The sequence below is a fragment of the Sinocyclocheilus anshuiensis genome, unplaced genomic scaffold (assembly GCF_001515605.1).
Source record: "Sinocyclocheilus anshuiensis isolate Anshui unplaced genomic scaffold, SAMN03320099.WGS_v1.1 scaffold227, whole genome shotgun sequence".
NCBI classification, from domain to species: Eukaryota; Metazoa; Chordata; class Actinopteri; order Cypriniformes; family Cyprinidae; genus Sinocyclocheilus; species Sinocyclocheilus anshuiensis.
The window spans coordinates 2,638,317-2,659,112 of record NW_015549590.1 but is presented as its reverse complement, the minus strand read 5'-3'; the positions used below and the strand labels follow the sequence as shown (position 1 = coordinate 2,659,112).

At 36.9% G+C, this 20,796-nt stretch overlaps 1 protein-coding gene across 1 annotated transcript in view; it reads left to right on the top strand.

Annotated features, from left to right (window-relative positions):
• The first annotated feature begins 1,380 nt into the window (after positions 1-1,380).
• dlg3 (discs, large homolog 3 (Drosophila)) overlaps positions 1,381-20,796 on the top strand; it is an 80,354-nt gene continuing 60,938 nt past the window's right edge. Inside the window, exon 1 of the mRNA XM_016446568.1 lies at positions 1,381-2,117. Within this exon, the coding sequence (XP_016302054.1) occupies positions 1,758-2,117 (360 nt within the window). The 5' untranslated portion in view covers positions 1,381-1,757. The remainder of the gene's footprint in view (positions 2,118-20,796) is intronic.

Genomic DNA, 20,796 nt, shown 5'->3' with positions numbered 1-20,796 from the left:
GTAAAGTACAGATACTTGAAAAATTTACTTAAGTACAGTAACGAAGTAAAACTACTCCGTTACTGTCCACCACTGGTTACATATGAGTTCGCTCATTTCTGCATCTCCGTCTTCTGTGTTTTTGATCAGTACATTCTGGACTCATTCAGGTGATGCATAATAGCATCCCTGAGTGTATAACAGTGAAAACACGAAAACGCGGAAAATTCTGTGTTTGGCGGGGAAGCGTTGTCTCATAAATAACGGAAAGTTCCATGTTTAGCAGGGAAAGAGATAACAATTATATATGAAAAGATGTTAGTAGAAAACTAACAGGAAATATTGCAGAGAACAGTCTCACTTTAAAAATGTGGAGCAGATTTTCTCCGATCATTCCACTCTACCAGATTTTGTCTAAATTCATTTAAGAATACAAATGTGTTTGACAGAACATAACTATGAGACAGCTAGCAGTTGAAAGCTATAGGTCTGCAAAATTATATCAAATGTTATTTTCATTCATGTTTTATTCTTTGAAGACAAATATTTGTTGGTCTTTGATGTAGCGCAGTATTTCTTGGAGTTTATCGTCAAGCATTTTACATATTTTCATTGCTAGTTTGGAGTGTCCAAAGTGTATGGTTTATTTTATTTTAAAGTAAATTAACAAATTAACCTAATACACAAATAGATTAAAACATGGTCATCCATCAGCCCCTTATGTAGCCCTTCTCCAGTATAAACCCTCAAGGCAGGTCTTCAGTCTTTCTTACAGTGAAGCCGTGGAGCTGAATAACCGCACTCTCTGTGTCTCCATTCGGGCTCTGTGTTCTGGCTGATGTTCAGGTGCGCTGGCCCTTTAAGAGCAGTCACTGAAGCAGTCAGTCCTGTGTTGGTGCTGCTGCTGATGGCTGTGCTGTGAGTTGATTGGCTGTGGCTGTCAGGGCTGAGGTGCTGGAGGGATGCTGCTACGCCTCTCCCTCTCTCTCCCTTTCTCTCTCTCTCTCTCTCCCTCTCACTTGCTTGCATCCCTCCGTATAATCCACATCTAGGGCAAGCAGGCTGAGAGTCAATCCAGTGCTCAGCTCCTCTCTGCAGGCTGGGAAAAGAGAGACAGGAAGAAGGCAAGAAAACACTTCCCAAAGCAGGAGGAAACGCAGAAGGAAGAAATCTGGCAAGCAGAGACATACAGAGGAAGATTTGATCACGGATATCATTTATATATATAGAAATTGTTTATATATATATGTAATATATATATATTTGTACACACGCATATCAATATTTATAGAATTATATATGTATACATATATACCTGTATATAACTGTATTTGTGCTTGTCTGTTTATATCAATATTTTTATATGTATTTGTGTGTGTGTAAATATATACATATATAAACAAATGAATATATATATCTATGAATTTATATACGTATCACTGTGAACCAACAGAAGCAAGAAGAGAACTCAACCATCGGGGCTGGTCTCTGATTCCGAGATCATATACACTATTTTTATTATATTTCCAAACCTTTTGCATCGACCGGAGGAAGACCACCAAGCTTTTTCTATTTTTCATCGCCCTGTTGCTACCTACTCGTCTCATCTTTTTCTCAATCGGGAGGAACAAAGAGGAGGATAACAGGGTTCGTGAAGATTCCTGCTGCCGTTCCGTGAGCCGAGCTGCACTGCGCGCTGCGTTTGATCTGAGCAGGCAGCAGCAGCAGCAGTGAGATAGAAAGAGACAGAGAGCGCCGCACCGCGTGAACTAGCCAGCATGCACAAACATCACCACTGCTGCAAGTGCCCAGAATGCTATGAAGTGACCCGCATGGCCGCCCTGCGCAGGATGGACGCCCCGGCATATGGAGACTGGCAGCCCGAACCCTACGGCTACCCAGCTGGCTATGGAGGCGGCCAGACCTTACCACCCCAAACCTCGGGCGGAGGAGGGGGAATGGGTGGAGGGGGTACATTGGGAAGAAGTAAAGGGAAAATGATGTCAGCTGGGGGTCCTGGAGGCCCCAACCCCAAGAGCCAATCCAAGGGCGTCCCCAAGGTGAACGGTAACAGCTCAGGAGGCCAAGGAGGATGGTGGCCCGAGTGCACCTGTTCCAACCGGGACTGGTACGACCAGGTAAATGCCGTTTCTGTGCCGCTGGGGGCATTGAGAGTAGGCAGCAGGCGGTAGGCAGTCGGTGTATATGTGCTCGCTAGGTTGAAACTGAGCAGAATCAGAAAGCTCCCCTGTAGCTGCTAGAAGATGCATCGTTTTTTTCAAGGGATTCATCCAGTGTTGATCCTTTCATACTGCATGTGCTGTAATCTTACAGTATGCTCGTCAAGATTGATTCATGCAGAGGAGTTTAATCTTCATGTATTTACTGCTCCATCAGTGCTTTATGGTTTCATCAATCCCCTACGTACATACTTATCTAAACCCTCATCTGACAAGGACTGACAGGGCCACTGTGACCACGCAACAAGTGCATGTAGCTCCGCCAATTTAATTCAAGGATGGCAGTGACCTGCCAACACTGCTGACCAGGCAAAACACATGATCAAATCTAATATCCAGCAAGTAATGGATTCTAGATTTGTGAGGTGAAGATGTGGATGTTTTATGGATGTGTGTGTCCACGTTTCTCATTAGTTTCCAGTCTGCTGTTCTAGTCGCTCATTGAGAGGCGAGGCATCTTGTGAAGTATAATACACACTTTTTGTCTGTGACTGTTTTAGCTGCATTTTAACCTCATATTCAAACCGAATCAGGGAGCAGAAGCTGTAATTAATGTGTGTGTGTGTGTGTGTGTGTGTAAGTGGCAGCAGGGGTGGGGGCAGGGTTGCTCTGAATGTATAAAATGGAGGAAGCAGGCTCTCGTGTGAGAACGAGCCAGCATGCATGCTCTGTGCCTTCAGTGTGCGTGCATGTCTACGGTGTGGGGCTGCGTGCGAGTGCACAGGTTTTTATTGGTATTTGTGCATGGCCGAGGGAGAGAGAACACAGAGAGAGTGGCGGAGACGCAGAGAAAATGGAGGGTGAGATCTCGGTGGCAGCGAGGGAGAAATTTCACCAAGCGCAGGGAGGGAAGGCGTGAGCAAGGAGCTGACTAATTCTGCGTCCGTTCAGATGATGGGAGAGGCATCAGTCAAAAGCAGTGCGGTTTTTCACTCATTCCTTTTATTTTAATCATGAATTATGCATGGTTTCTTGGCAGCATTTGCTGTAAACCGAATAAATGAACCCTTAAGATGTGACATTTCCTGTTTATTCTCTGTTTCTGCGATAATTTCCTTCTCGTTTTGATGTATGGCGTCCAGAGAGGTGAAATAAATCAAGCATATATCTTCTCCCGTGCACCAAATGCGATACCTGATAGGCACGAGCACTCAGTTGATGGAGTGTATGTTTAATTAATGAGAAGGAAATTGTTTAACAGAGGTATATAGGAGAGTGACACTATTAAAGCTTCTCGTATGTGAGGAGGAGACCATGGATCATCTTGCAGGTTTCTCCTCCTCTGGCCAGGCTGTTGCCTGTCAAGATTATTAAAGAGGCTTTAGTTTTCTTTGAAGGCCTTGTGTATGTATTTCATTTGCCAAGGCTATCGCGGAGCCAAAGAGGAGACGCTTTAAGAGAGAAGCTGTGGATTTGTGTGCTAGGGTTTGCCCCCGACTTTCTGTAAGGCCACATTTATTGGTTTCTAGCGCTCTGAGTGCGTATAATATATAAACACATTCATATCTGCAGAAAACATAATATTCATTGCGGGTGAAATCATGTAGAAGATTCTCGTTCGTTTTGTGGCAAATCAAAAGATCGTTTTTCTCGCACTGTGTTATTGTGGCCAAATTGCATCACCCCATCGCTTCAGCTCTGAGTTGTGCTTTAATGGTGAAGTGTGTGGGGTTTCTGCACCACCAGCATCACCAAACAGATAATAACTGTTTTTAACATTCCCCATTGGGAAACTAAAACAGATCCTTCCCCTAATGTTGAAAGCACTGCAGTTTTTAGTTTTTCCTTTAATAGGAGTGTTTGTATATTTGGAGAATGGATTAAAATTTTTAATATGACATTTGTTTTTCCAGAACAAAGGTCCAAAAAGAAGAGGTATATAGGAGAGTGACACTATTAAAGCTTCTCGTATGTGAGGAGGAGACCATGGATCATCTTGCAGGTTTCTCCTCCTCTGGCCAGGCTGTTGCCTGTCAAGATTATTAAAGAGGCTTTAGTTTTCTTTGAAGGCCTTGTGTATGTATTTCATTTGCCAAGGCTATCGCTTCTGGGGATAATTTGAATGAATTTTGGCTTAGAATGAGGGTTGAGCAGTAAAAAGGGGGACAAATAAACATCTCTGATGCACAAAATAAAGGAGTTCCAAACAGATCACAGCGATAACATCAGCAGGGTGTGAGAAAAAAAAAAAAGTAAATACAAAAATACTACAATAACAAGATAATAATATTTAGGTAAATACATTTAAGAGTAACAAAGGTATAATGCAGTATAAAAACCAGCATAAATAAGTAAAGTTATTATCACATTCCTAAGTGATCTAATACAGGCTTCCATATTTTCCAAAATATATCTAGCTTATCATTGTTAATAAATCGTAACTTCTCAATATGAATAATAAATAAAATATCAGTCCAGTATTTGTGAAGTTTACAACATGTCCAAAATGAATGTAGAAGTGTACCCTCCGCAACCTTGCATTTATTGCATATCAGTGACACTTCAGGGAAAATCTTGTGCAATTTAGTTTTGCACACGTATACTCTGTGTAGAGATTTGAATTGAATTAAGTTGTGTCTAGTATTAATTGAACAATCATGTATATTCTGTAGGCATTCCTCCCATTGCGCATCCTCAATAGTGAAACCTAAATCCTCCTCCCATGCTTTCCTAATTGAAGTTGTGTCACTATCCACCAGATCAGTTAATACATTATAGAAATATGATACTGCTTTTGAGTTTCCGGCTTTAAATCGTTTTTTTTCCTCTAATTTTCCATGCTTTTTTAGTTGTTCAAAATCAGGAAAAAAATTTCTAACATAGTCTCTGATTTGCAAATATCTAAAAAAGTGAGAATTTGGTAACCTGAACTTTGATTGGAGCTCTTTAAAAGACAAGAAATACCCATTCATATAAAGTGAGCCAACACAGCCTATTCCCTTCTGTTTCCAAAGTGAAAAAACCTTATCATTAAGAACGGGAACGAAGGAGTGATTCATACATATGGGACTATCAAGATATACATTAGGAGCTTTAATATACATTTTAATTTGTTTCCAAATTTTTAAAGACTGGCCTGTAACAAAATGATTATTATAGATAAGCTTACTAACCTTTCCTGGACTATTGCATAGTGCCTGCAGTGAAGAGTTAGAGCAAAGGGCTTGTTTAATTCTAAGCCATTCACAGGTTCCTTCTGATGGATGGATCATCATTCTACCAAGAGAATATATTCAAGTGTGCTGCCCAATAATATGCTTTAAAGAAAGGTAACCCAAATCCCCCCTTCTCCTTAGATTTAAAAAAGTGGTTTTTTATTAATTCTTGCTGTTTTATAATTCCATAAAAACTGAAAAATTATCTTGTAGTTGTTTAAAATAGGATTGTGGTATACATGAAGGGATAGACTGAAATAAGTGGAGGAATCTTGGTAGGCTCACCATCTTTACTGCATTAATTTTACCTACCATTGAAATTGGCAATGTTCTCCAATAGTCTATATTATTTTTTAATTGATCAATCCTCTTTTGCAAATTGGCTCTTAGAAGGTCTTTTGGTTTTGCAGTTATTATGACACCAAGATAAGTAAAAGAGTTTTCTGCTATCTTGAACGAAGTGGATCTTATATACTGCTTAAAAGTGTTGGGCATAGTCATCAGGTCACTTTTTTCCCAGTTAACAGTAAAACCTGATATATTCCCGAATCTTGTAATTGAAGTGAGGAGATGTGGAATAGACTTACTAGGATTTTTTATAAACAAAAGTATATCGTCCGCGTAGAGTGAAATATGTTGTGGGAGGCCACCTATGAATGGATTTAAATGTTAAAAAAGCAACACAAAGTAAATCAAGATATCTGGAGGTGATGCATATGTACTGTTCTTGCTAGTGCTGGATGCTTTTCTGTTGTGATTCTGTGATTTCTTTATATTAATATTAACTTCTCGATGGGGCTATATGCTAAATTACACTCCATATCCTGCTCGGTCGCCTGTCTGTCAGTGTACGTGTGCTCAGGAACTGCGTGCATCACGTATGTTGAAGTGTATTTGAAGAAATCTGTGGGAATGAAGGAGCAGATTTTTAGAGAGGCTTTACTCCTCAGATGTCCTCGGCTCTTACCCCCAGCTGCGATACAGACATCCTCCATCTTAGAAATGAAGCATCTGCATCATATCAAGAAGGATGTTTTTTTGTTAACTCATCCTTGTAGCTGCAAACATATGGACCATGCTGAAATGATGTTGAAATATATGTGAAATTATGTGTTCTGGCTGCATTACAATTAGAGAGAAAGGCAAATGGATGCTGTTTTTTAGCTTCTCGTTGTCTCATTCATAAGATCAACCATTACTATAGATGATTCATAGATCATTATCTTCCTCAGTCCTCTCGAGATATGAAACTTAACAAATAAATCATGTTAAATGCTGCATATTAAATAGCAGGGGAACTATAAAACATTTATTTTCATCAGTAAAACAGTAGTAAAGCAAGCATAGCATATTTCTTGTGTCTACTAAATGCAATATTTTATTAGATAAAATATTAATTGAAGAATTAAAAATGGATATTTAATAGCTCTTACACTTGCGTCATTGCATGAGTTAAGCAGTGAATAATATTAATGAGCAACAGGCATTTAATATGTAATTATTTCCTGGAGCAAATGACGCATTTTTTTTGTTAGCCCTGTTGTAATTGTCCTAACTTGGGTACTGTGTAATTTGGTAATATGGACACTGTATAAAATGCTACTCACATTTTATTATCCTATGTAGAAATTGTTTTTTTTTTCACATTGTGCATTCTATAAAGACAAACAGAATTTTAAGTTAAAATTATTATTTAAAACCTTTTAAAAAAGATTTAGCCTAGTGATTTGGTGTGGAGCATCGGTTTCATATGCTGCCATATATTATATTTTTATAAATTCTATACATTTTAATTTTATTTGTAAGATTACTAAGTTAAATGACCAGTGCATTGTGTAGAAGCACTTGTCTGCATAACTGTTGTCATATGCCATCAAAAACAGCTTTATCCAGTATCCTGGACAGTTGCAATTGGGAGGTTATGAGAGCGGACGGTAAATTTGTTTATATATTATTTAACCTACTGCATGACATGACCATTAGCTTCATGTCTAAGGTCTTTTTTCAAACAGCAATATAGAAATTAAGAATCTTTGAAGGTAGAATAAGTATTTCCTGAAAATAAAAATTCGGTTTAAGTTTTTAATGTAATTTCCATCAAAAACACAATTTGTTGTACACCTACATGCTTGTGTGTCAACATGCTCCTAGCAGTTGAAAGATTAAAGGCACATCTTAAGAATCACATTTATCCATTTTAGGTTACGTGCGATACAACGCCTTAATGGTTCCTTTTGCTGATGCCAAGTGTAGCCAATTTATGAGAAATATATCTTGATCAAGTATTTGCATTCATTAGAATGAAGCCTGGCATCACAGTGCATTCAGTGCAAAAGAATGCAAGGAATACATTCAGGGTTTTTTTATTTTATAAAGCATCTCATTAATGGTGCACCCTGCTATATCAGAGGTGATTTTCTGTGCTCTTGTGATCTCAGCAGTAAGCCAAGTTCCTCAGTTGATTATGCATGTCATAAATCAGGAGCAGGGCTAGCATATGTGAGCGCTTACGGATGGATCGCTAGCTTGAGACATCAGCACAGTAATGTATTCATCTGAGAGGAGGCTGGGTTTGTGAGAGATTTTAACAAATTGGATTTTCATTTGTAATGTGGGGTTTTGTGTTGCAGAAAGGAAATGGGATGGGGGTTGGGGGTTATGTTGTGGAGAAAGATAAGGCTTACCTCATCCATTCCAGATGAGACCAGTTTAGGGTTGGTCCCGCAAGACACTCCTCTTTCCACCAAAACTAATATATGTCCTTTTGGAGAACTGAGAATTTATTATAAGGCCACACATGTGAAGACAACTTACTAGTTTAAAGATTAAATGAGAAAATAGAAGTGTAATATATATTGATATATAAATTTTGTACTCTTATTTTTTGTATTTATTTTATATTTTTTATTTTTTTATTTTTGAAGTATTTATTTTTGTAGGATCAAGCTCGACTTGCTTTATCTCAATAAATCGTAAATATCATGTTTGTAAATCCCATTAATATAAGGTACATTCTGTTTTATTGTATTTTATTTATTCTGTTGGATGCATCTCATCTGAAAATATTCTAAATTTTACTTTGCAATTATTAGGAAAACATACAGTATAGGCCTAGTACATTAAATATGGTTAATATTGTTGATATGTACACAGATGAGGTAAATCCCATCCGTGTGCAACAGGCAAAACATTCTTGATACTGACTATTATTGACATTGTCATATGCTTTTACTTTATAGTATAGCACATTTGTTAAAAGAGATAACTAAGGCTTGCCACATTTCACACTTGAAGTGTGTTCCTTCAAATGAAAACATGGTCTTGTAGGAGAACGGTGTTTGATTCTACCCAACACTGCATAGGTACCCAATTAACTTTAGGTGTTGCCATAGCGACAAGAAGGCTAGAAATCCTGCTGCCTGAGAGAGAGAGAGCTGAATTCGGTGACATTTTACAGACATTATTGTGCATCTTCATGACTGCATTTTTATTTGCTGACGCTGCAGTTACCTTGACATGCAGAACTTCACAAAATGATTTTTTTTTACTACATTGTGCATGCACTGATCAGTGATATTATCTTTGCAGTCTGGGCTCTCTATATCACAGTATCTTACTCTACACACACATATGCAGCTACTGAAGCAGCTGGCCTGGACAGGAAGATGACCACATCCTATAGTTCATTTCATTTACAGCATTATGCTATTGATCTTGAGATCTACAAGGCTGAAAAACCTACCACTTTGCTCAGTAAGTGATTGTTAGAGTGCGTTGTTTCACGGCCTTCTCACTGCTGATAAAGTATCAGTTGTCAGAAGGCTCAAGCATGCTGAATGCAATCCATCAATCCATCATCCTACTCAAAAATATTTTACACACACACACACACACACACACACACACACACACACACATGCAAACCTTTATAAACCTGTTCTTAAAACAAAATGTACTCAGCCTATAAAAAACGATGGAAGAGCGCATAGGAAATCACTGCAAATGCACTATAAAACGGAGGAGAAGGCACACTGCAATATTTATGCATACTTTTAGAGTTGGCTTTTATACACCGAGAAAGGGTAAAGATGTGTCCCTGAGAAAACTTTAAAGAGATAGTTGACTGTGTTTTGTATGGGAACTAGTGGACTTGCAGTGTGATAGAAGTTTGGTTTGTTCTGTGATGAAGTCTGGCGTTGTAAATGCATAGAACTTGTATGTTCTCAAACAATCCCACCTCTGATGGCCATTATTTTTATATCTTTGGCTGATTGCCTGTTTCTCCTTTATCTATCCATCCAATGAAACAAACCACTGTTGAGGAAATGATAATAAAAATGTCTATTGTGTTATCTGAATATTTTAAACAGTGTGACAAAGAAACAAAAATCACATGTTGTGGTCTTGTACTCAAAGAGTGAGTGCTAGTTCTGTTATTATGTCAGATGTTTTAAACTCCAATTTAAACAATTTAATGGCCTCAAAAGCAAGGTTTGAAATTATTTCCATCAATTATTTCCCTCAGACAACATACAAAACTACCAAATTTTCTGTAAAGCTGCTTTGCAACAATTTGCATCGTGAAAAGCGCAATACAAATAAACTTGAATATAATCGAATATTTGTCACTTTTAGCCTCACCACAAATATATATATTAGCATTTATTAACTATTATTTTTTAAAGACCAAATAATTTTCTAGGTTTTTACTTTGGAATAAATGGAATTAAAAATGATGCAGCTTTACATTTCATAAATGCAGTGGCAAGCAGTGTAAAACATTTCAACATATCCTCGTTTGTGTAGATTATTCTTATTTAAATGGACAGAATTTACAGCAGAATGTTCAGTACATCACAGAAAACCGATTACGCAAGATTTCAAGACAAAAAAGTACATGAATATGAACAACAAACAAAAGAAGTAGTGCCAACGCAGCACTGACCTGATCAGCTGACCCAAAACTGTCTCATGTTGTCCCCTAGCCATCAGGCCACTCTTATTTTTGAGCCCTAAGTTTGTTTATGACATTTGTAGAGTTGAAGAAATTGCTTGTCTGTTAATCTTTGGATCTCGTAATGAAAAATGAAGCACGTTATTAAGATTCCAGTCATCCGTTGACCTGCAGTAGGATGTTTCTGTGCACTAACCCACTGTGTGAGCTTTACACATTGTGATATTTCCCCATATAAATACATTTGTGTGGGTGTTAATGTGAGTGACTGTATTGCTCATGGCCATTGACCTGTCAGCCATATGCTCTCAGCTGGCAGCCCTGTTGGAGCGCAGCTCCCCTGCTCCGCTCTGTGCCACACGTGGGGGCACAGAGCTCACGCAGGCTCACACAGGCTCGAGAGGCCTGTTTATTTGTTTGCTCACCTGCTTTGTTTTATTTCTTGTTTTTGCTGATCGCAGTGGTGACTGTCCTGGAAAACTGAAGAATAGCGGTCAGCTTACTCATCTTATTCAGTTCTGGATGCATCCACTATGCTGACAAGGAAGGCAGACATGTACACATGCCACCGAGAGCCACGGCACAAGCGTCGCTTGCTATTTCAGCATTGTCACAAAGCCCTCCCTGCTGCTTCAGTTTAAGGGCTAACATCCCAATGAATTTTAGAGTATATTTTTAGAGAGCTTGCACAGTCATTCCCTCTTTTGTGCTGTTACTCTTCCCCTCTCCCTGTGTGATGCTTCAAATATCAGTCGCTGCTTTTTGTGCCGGCCGGCGTTAAAACACCCACACGAGATCATAGAATCTGCATGCATCACAATCAATAACTGGAGAGGGCTGATCCACGAGCCTCTGACTCTCTCTGTGTGTTGTGGGAGTCTGTGGGTGCTTTTAACAGAGCTTTTGAGCTTTCCAGTGCTCGTAATTTTGGACCTTTTTGGCTTTTACCTCTGCTGTGGACTCACTTGTGAGCGTAAAGCGATTGCAGACCTAGAATATTCTATGTGCAGAATTGCTTGCATTCATCGCCTTTCATTAATTTCAAGGGGTGTAGTGTAACGTACCTTGTGCCGAGGCTCCGACCTGTGAGTAAGATTACAGCAATAAATTACAATGTAATTAACTGACAGATAGGAAAACTATAGTTGTGCCGAAATGCTCTTTTATCAGATTTCATTTAGTGATGAGGCATCGGTTAATTATATCTTTAGAGTACAGGTCATTGTGCTCTGCACAGCGTGACCCGTGATGTCCAATTTGTGAAAATTTGTGAATGAAAGTCAAACAGATTCATGAATCACTACTAATCGATAAGATCTATTCTCACTTGATAAGCATTGAGTTTATTGAAATGAGCCGAGAACCATTGCTGTGCAGTGTTGTGAGACTTACTGTATACCGACTGTTTAAAGGTATAGTAATTAAAGAAAACATTCAAATGTGTGACAAAAATACAATTGGTTAGTTTTAGTAGACCCAATTGTAAGGTTGAACTGATTGTTGAACTTTGTGTGTTGTTTTGGGAGCCACACTAAAAAAAATGCTACATTTAAGGCTAAGATCACATTGAAATGACCAATTACAGCTTTCCACTTTTAACATTTCATAAAGCAACATTTGACAATTTGTTTTTAAAACAAGCTGAAATACTTTCACAAAACAGGTATTTATCTGGCACAAATGCAGTCAGGTTCACTAGTGACAGCATTAATTGAAATACAAATTTACTGCAAATGCAACTAGAAAAACACTCTAGTTTATATAACTTCACTGAAAAATTGTGGAAAGCAGTATTTGACTTTATATTGACTATAGAAATATGATGTAAAAAGTATGCTTGTAATTTCCCAACTTAAAGAGGTTATTTAGCACCTGATTTTTTCATTGGTCTTATTAAATTTTTTTTGTTGCATTAAATGTGGCTTTTAAAAATAGAAAAACTGCAAATTTATATGCAAATTTATATGCTTTTTCATCCCACTCAGATAATGTTTATATGAGACTGCCAGTAAAGAGCGTTTCTTGCATGCAGAGATGCTCTGTGTGTCATCTCTCATTGCTACATTTTCTAAGTAGCCCTTCAGCCATTTTCTGGATGTTTCTGATTTTCATAGTGTTTTAACCATCGTTTTTCTTCGTTCTCCTTGTTCTCATCCCGTTTCCCCTCAAAAGTTTCTTCACAGCCTCCAAAATTTGCATCTTTTTTCAGAGACCGTTTATGCACATTGCTTTAACACTGTTTACTAATGCAATTAGTGTTGTCAGTCTCTGTTTCTCCCTAAAAGGATGTGCATAAAAAGCAGCTGTAATTACACCATCACTCTTGCACCTTTAAAATCACCACAAAAAGCTTTGTTTTGTCTGTAGTTGATACAAATACATATTGTATAAAGAGAGATTTTATATAATATATATCAGATAGTGTATATGTATCTCTTTAGTAACTTTGATAAATCACTATCAAACATTATATACTTAGATCAATATAAATGGATATGAAAATATATCAAAGTTTGTAATGTTAATCGTTATGTAAAGTAACTAGATTTTAACATTTTCTGAGACAATGTCCTCCTTCACTCAGGAGATTTTTGGGATTTTTTAAAATCCATTTTATCAGAGGTCGAGAATTGTTTTGAAAAAGTGATTGCTTAGAAAAGTAATAGCACATCTCTCATTAACAAGCTGCGAGATTTGAAGCATCATTTATGTCCGTAGCACAAGCGTTTACACATCAAAGTTTAATTACATAGGGTTACTAATTCTGTGAATACCACTATTAATGTTATTATAAAGTGTCACTAATTAATTTTTCATATGCAGCATTTATTCCGCCTTGCCTTATTCGGCTCTTAAATTGGAAGTGTTCAGGCTACATGCATCCCATAGTGACTCATGTCAGGGCACACTAATGTGATCCAGTTTTTTAATCAGATCTTTGGCCCTCTAGAGGTTGAAGCTGTTATGCTTTTCTAACACATTGCATTGGCTTCATTGGACATTGGCTGGATGGAGTAATAATGGTTTGCATGTATACATCCACTTGCACACAGACTTGCTCATTCACGCTTCCTCTCCAGAGAGATACAAATCAAGCAGAACATCCCTGATATCTGAGAGTCCCAGCTGCCTCAGGCCACAGATACAAGAGGGTTGTGCCGAGCCTGTACAGATAACGTGCTGAATTATCGGCCCGCCGTTACATGGTTTGCAGGCAGCGCGTCTGTGTTTGATTTAACACTTGAGTTTTACGTCGGAGGGGTTGTCTTAATTCATTTACAGCTTGGCTAAGAGCTAAAGGCAGAGCATTGATACAGGTGTATGTAGATTGATTGCCAATGTACTTTCAAGGAAGTGCTTGATCTGATTTTGTTTTTTTATTATTTTGATTCATGATCCATTACACTCAGTTTGGGAAATTTTGGTAACGTTTGGAGAAAGACATTTCTACAGTTAATTTAAAATCAAAGCATTTCAAATGAATTCATTTAATTTAAATGATCAACATTAAATTATTTCAATACTACAGTATTTAACATGCGTGTATATATCTAACAGTCTCTAACATATCAAATACTTGCTTGCAAAACCCACAGAAACTTGTGACATGTTGGCATGAAGCTGAGATGCTAAAGCACACACTAGATGCTTCTGCTGTATTTTTGTCTTGCAGACCTAAAAGGCTTTAATATTTTTTATTAGTCATCACAAATTCGTGACAGTGTGGCTGTACTGGGAAACAGAAGAGTGAAAACAAAACAAAAAGAAATAAATCCTAGGCACCCATTAAAGCGTTTCTTAAAGCATTATTATTAGTTTATTAATTTTGTTTGATTAATATAGCATGATTGATTGTTATACATGTTAAATATAATAAGTATTTGAACTAAACATCATTTAGCATGGCAGTGACTTTACATATTGATTTTTGACATTTAGATTACCTTCATTTAATGATCACTCAAAGACTGCATTTAACATTTTCATTAAATTGAAATATTTAGACCAATAATAATGTAATACTGTTACATAAAATCTTTAGTAGTGTCACACTCGGGACAAGGAGGCAAACAGGCAGAGTATTTCAAAGGATTAGTGTTTATTTAACACAACGGAGAAAATTAAGTTATTAAAAAATAAGTAGCAAATCTCAAAATTAATATTCATTTTTTTTTTACCTTGTAGTACATTATAAAATATATATTTACACAAGATATTATAGCATTTTAATATCTGCTATTTATTAGTGGCCATTACAAGTAATCTGATATCAGCTAGAATTATTTGTGGCATTATTTCAGTACATTTCAGCCGTTTTCTTTGTGGGGGTGCTTGGCTGCTCCCAAAAATGTAGGTGATTTTAGCTTTATTATTTCAATGTCCCCGCAATAATGGTAAAACCTGACCTCTACACACAAAAACGCATACGTACATTCATGAATGCTTACGTAAACTCTGTAGTACATTGCTGGATAATCTCGTTGCATATTAACCCCCATAATAACATTTGGGAATGCCACTATATTGTGAGTTTGCACTATTTTAGTATACTGGCTTACAGGAGTGTGTGGCTTGTGTAACACAGAGAGTCGCCACGCTTTTGAACAGGTTGCTGGAGTCGCTCTAGTAGATCCTGATCAGCCAGTTTATAAAACTGAATGTGGGCCCTCAGTGGATTAATATTCCACATTAAAATTCCAATTATGTAATCAGCCAAATCCAAGCACTGCATATGCTCATCTGAATCGCTGCAGAGCTCGTGATGGCGAGGGCCAGCGTTTGAACCTGAGAGAATGACGCAATAGAGGTCTGCTTACCGTGAACTCTCTAATATCATTTTTGCCATTGGTGTTGGGCTGACTGTGTGTGGTCATTCACAGAACATCCCTCGCTGAAGCAGTGACAGCATGCCACATTTGTAATGCTTTAACCTCAGGGGACGTGAGGCCGCCGTGACATTTTGAACCTCCCGACACAACCCTGAAAAAGAGCAGCACTTTGCATTTTCTATGACTGTTCAGTGTAAGGAAAGGTGATTAATGACATGAATTATGGGGAATGTATGAACCTCCCAGCATGTGTCTGTTTAAAAAGGCTGATTGCTTGACAGCTCTAAATACAATTTACATCCTCTGAGCATTCTCTCGTCAAACCGTCCACTGAGAATATGGAGTAATGAGCAAGAGTCATTTATGTAATTACTTTTGGTTTATGAGTTATTAAATAATGCTCAAACCCAAGTAAAAAGTCTTTGAACAACGTAGGAGGAGAGTTGTTAGCTTGAATAAAACTGTTTGACATTGGATCTGTTGAACAAGTGACCTGGGTGCACATGTAGAATTTAGTCTGATTGTGTTTGATTGGTCTTTTGAGGTATTTGTTCTCTGTAGAGATTGTTTTTTATTGTTCACTCATGACAGACAGAATCCCATCTTTCATGATTTACTGTAATAATACATTTCTAGTAATCTTCATAATGTCCTGCCTTTCAAATCATAAATCCTTTGCCGTTTTGATTGGCTTTATATTAGGGTTTTTAGTGTGAATCATTGCTTACTTGGTTGTCTAAGGTTGAAAGTTGAATAAATTGTTTTAACTCTGCTTAATACACTATTCAAAAAAAATTTGGATTTTTTATTTTGCAGGATATGCTCACCAAAGCTGCATTATTTGATCAAAAATGCAGTAAAAACAATAATGAAATTTGACATTTTAATCTAATTTTATGCATTACGCCAGTCTCCAGTGTCGCATGATCATTCAAAAGTAATTATAATATGTTGATTTGCTGCTCAAGAAACATTTCTTATTATTATCAATGTTAAAAACATGCTGCTTAATATGTTTGTGGAAACTGGGATTTTTTTCAAGATTCTTTGATAAATAAAAAGTTAAAAAGAACATAATTTATTTGAAAGAAATGTTTTGTAACGTTATAAAAGTCTTTACTGTTATTGTTGATCAATTCAATCCATCCGTGCTGAATAAAAGTATTAATTTCTTTTAAAGATTAAAAAATGAAAAATCGTACTGACTCTATTTGAAAGGTAATGCACAGTATATTCTATAAAATGGGTAGTTCTGGCTCTAAAATACAATCGAATGAAAATACCCAATATATATCTGCGACTGTACATCGGTTTGCATAGTATCTTGACAAATGATTTAAAATAAGGAATTTTATATTTATTGCCAGGCAAGATGGATTTATTTATTTATTTATTGGAATTTTCTGTGCTGATTTTATTGTGATATGCAGCCATTAAACATGTTAAACTCCTGACTACCAGCTATGGAGTTTTGTCCACTGTAGAGGACATTATGTTTTAGCAATTTCTCTGAGACGTTACATGTCACAGTTTTAAATCTGGATGTCCTGTACAGAGCACATTCAGGGCTTTTCAGAGATACCAATTGATTGGATGTTTCACCATGACCACTCCCTCTCTTTGGTCTTTAAAAATGGCTGACATTAATTTAGTGATCAGATGTAACACCCTAATGGAAATATGATAATATTTTGTAATTATCATTTAAATCTGACTAATTGACCAATTGTTTGTCATAAATCAACGTCTCAGGAAAATGTTATGGGGTTTCAAATCAAAATATGACCTTCTGTTATGAAACAGGACATCAATTTCATACATGTCCACTGTAGAGGACACCAGGACTTAAAGCATGTTTATTACACATTTTGGGAGACACAACAAATGAATAGAGAAAAAATTATATATCAATATTCCTATTAAATATGAGATATTATTATGAAAATCTTGCTAATTATTACTCCCATTATTGCACTTATTTGTTCATTCTATGTTGCCCCAAAAACACATTAATATGCTAATTAGATTCAGTTTATAGATACATTGTATATAATGGAAAAACTCGTTTATGGTCATTTTACACACATTTTGCATAAAGAAAAATATTTTTTAAAAATATCTTTCATAACATAGTTGAGAATCATCTTTATATAAAATTTGGTATAAAAAAATGAAAATTGATTTCTGGTTTTAAAAAAATCCCACTCTTTTTGCCTTTTCATGTCTATTCATGTCTTTTTATTTAAAAAAAAAACAGGACTTTTTAAAGTCCCGATGTCCTCTACAGAGGACATGGCATAACATATGAATAAAATATCATTTTTCTAAAAATTTTATTTTTCAAAATTTTTCTTATGCTCTAAACAATGTAATGACATGACAAAATACTAAATTCACAAAACTGTTTTTTCCTAGCATAATGAAATGAGCCAAAATATTTTAAAACTAATACACAAGGGAGTTTGTGTGGAAATGTGTGAATGTCGGATGTTCCAATTCTGTGGAAATCTGCAAAGCTTTCTGCTGAGTTTTGTGCTTTCTCCATATGGAGCAGGTTATTACGTAACCGAAATAGATGGTGAATACTGTAACTGGCTCTGAACAAAATAAAATTACATCTCTACATGTATGAAATAGGCTGATATTAGAAGTCCATTTAATTTTAGATCAGTATATGCTTTCCTTTTACCTAACCATAACACCCTGCCCACGTCACTTCTCTGATGGACTGAATCATATTCTCAATGCATCGCACGAACAGTTCCTCCGCTTCTGATTGCAAACGGTCTGTGTGTCCTCAGATCAGTGGGCGTGATAAAAATGTGAAAGTCAGTGACGGTCACTCCGATCACAGTGGAGATCTTCGCTATATGGGGCTTCAGTTCTGATATTCTCTGTCTCCTGTCCAAGGTGTGCAAGAGAGACTGCAAATCTGGCCTCTCTGTGGGAGGCAGATTGTTTTGGCAATTCCTGATGTGATACAAACATTTAAAACAAAGCCTCTTTTCACTGCTATTTGGCAGTAAATACACCAGCATATGGATAAACGTCCTCATGAATGTATTCATAATTGCGCACAGAAAGTAGTGGCACAGCTCTTGTTTTTCTGCTGTCGTTCTTGCCATTGTCCTACTTACTGTAATTCTTCACTTGCGACACCTACACAAATTGGTCAGCCAAACTGAAGGCAGGCACACGAAGTGAATGGAGCGATGTGGGCGTGATGGAGTTCAGGGATATAGCCCTGATCCCATAGTCATGACTTGGGAGAGTGTAGCGAGAATGGAAGAGAGGATCATGGAGTCAGAGGTGCCCTTTGTCATCTGTGTTTGTTGTTTTAACACAGCTCTCAAAGGATTTTACTGCGTTCTCCGTGACCCCGGCGCCGCTCCTGTGCGCTCCGGTGCCAACTGTGTCTGTGCTCATCTCTGTGCTGCCTTCAGGTGGCCTGAGCTGCTTGCAGGAAAAGCTTACAGAGACAGTAATGTCTGAGCCTGTGAATCACGTCTGCTGCACGGAGCGTTATGGATTGCCAGAGTGACTGCTGGAGAAGCAACATGCAGCTAGGTCATGATGTGAGAGGCTACCTGTGCACTACAAAAATGTGTAGGCTACTTAACTTACTAACTAAACTGTGTAAGATAATAAGCCTGGTTTAAAGAATTTTGCTGGTTCATTAAGACTTGTGCGTAAAACTTAAAAAAAAAAACTCAATAACTTAATTTAAAATACATTCTTTCAAGTCTTAATGACCGAGTCAAGTTGCTTGTCAAATGTATTTGTATTTTACTGGAATATATATAAATAAATAACTTTTTTATCAATATTAAATAACTATAATAATTATAGATACATCATTTCTATTATATTCTTATATTATATACCTGGAATAAAGTGCCCAAGTTAAGTAGGTAATTTTATGAAGTTATTTGTCCTTTTTAAAGCTTGGCAGTACAATAAAATTGGAATGCTATTATTAATAAATTATATTATATTATATTATATTATATTATATTATATTATATTATATTATATTATATTATATTATATTATATTATATTATATACCTGGAATATAGTGCCAAAGTTAAGTAGGTAATTTTTGTCCTTTTTAAAGCTTGGCAGTACCTGTGGTCACCATCCTTTTTCACTGTATGGAAAAGAGAAGCACGAACATTTATTAATACGAACATTTATTAATACGTCTCATTTTTGTGTTCCTTGAAAGAAATGTTTTTTTTTTTGGTACAATATGAGTAAATGATGGCAGAATTTGCATTTTGTTATAAACTCTCACATTAAAAGGCCTGAAGTTACATTTCTCCTAACGACTGCTAGACAACACAGATTATAATAAAAAAAAGAAAAAAAAAATCTGATTGAATATATTCCTTGTTCTTGGCACAGGACACCACGCAGAGGAGTGGGCACAGCTCTCAGCTTAGCAACAAGGGGTAGCAACCAGCCAGTGGCAGAGAAGAAACGAGCATTGGACTCAAAACAGCTCTTGTTATTTGTTTCATTCATTCTATATGAATGTAATGAAGTACGGTTACATTTTTCTATAAATCTCCACAGCAGACGCAGTGGCGTATCTCATCGCTGCATCAGGTTCTCTCTCAGCCTGTTGTGATAGAATGCAGAGCACTCTGACTTCTCATCTCAATGGTGACTGAGGCTGTGTTCACAGTGTAATGATAGAGATGATTACAGCACTGCTGCGGCAGTGGTTCACGTAACCTGGCAACAGTGTGATCAGACAGGGCAGGGTAGATTGAATTATTAACCCATATTTTGCTGATGTGTTCCTCGTCAACCGGCTCCCGCTAGTCAGACTGACGCTGCATAACTCGCCATATATTACACTCGGGATAGCTTGGGTTATTTATAGCCCGTGTAATATTTAATATCATCATTTAGCGCTAGTTGAAGGTCAGATTGGTGACCTCGCTGAGGCTCATTTGGAGCTGCTCACCATGACCAAACAGAACACACAGCCAGGACATGCTTCAGTAACTTTGCAGAAAGGATACAGAAAAAACTGCTGACTGTTTAAGGACCCTTTACGATCACAGTAATTCAATTCATAACGAGCCCAAAATGAAAAATCTGTCACTATTTACTTACCCTTGTCGTTCCAAACTCGTGTGCAGCTACTTTTTTCTGTGAAATGAAAAACAGACATTATTCAAGAATTATTACCTGTAGTTCTTGCCATATAATGTACATAAAGATAAACAGAGCAAAAAAAAAAACCAGTATATATATATATATATATATATATAAATACACATTAAATAAATACAATCAAGGATTTTACCTTAAGGCTATGTGAGTGTGAGTGTGTAAGTGTGTGTGTCTGTCAATCACGTCCAAATGAGTGTGTTTATCAGCGCTAGAGACACATCACTCTCATGAGACAAAAAGCAATACTGCAGAAAAAAACTATGCTGAGTCCAATAACAATATGCAATTAGTTATTGCAAACCAAAACAGCTTTGTTTTGAAAAAAATAAGATTTTTGAGGCAATGATTGCTATTGTTCAGATTTTTCATATTTTTAAATTACTGCCATGAAAAAAAAAAAGAAGAAGAATTAAAATGATTGGTCCCTCTAACTTTTATTGCTATGGCAAAGAT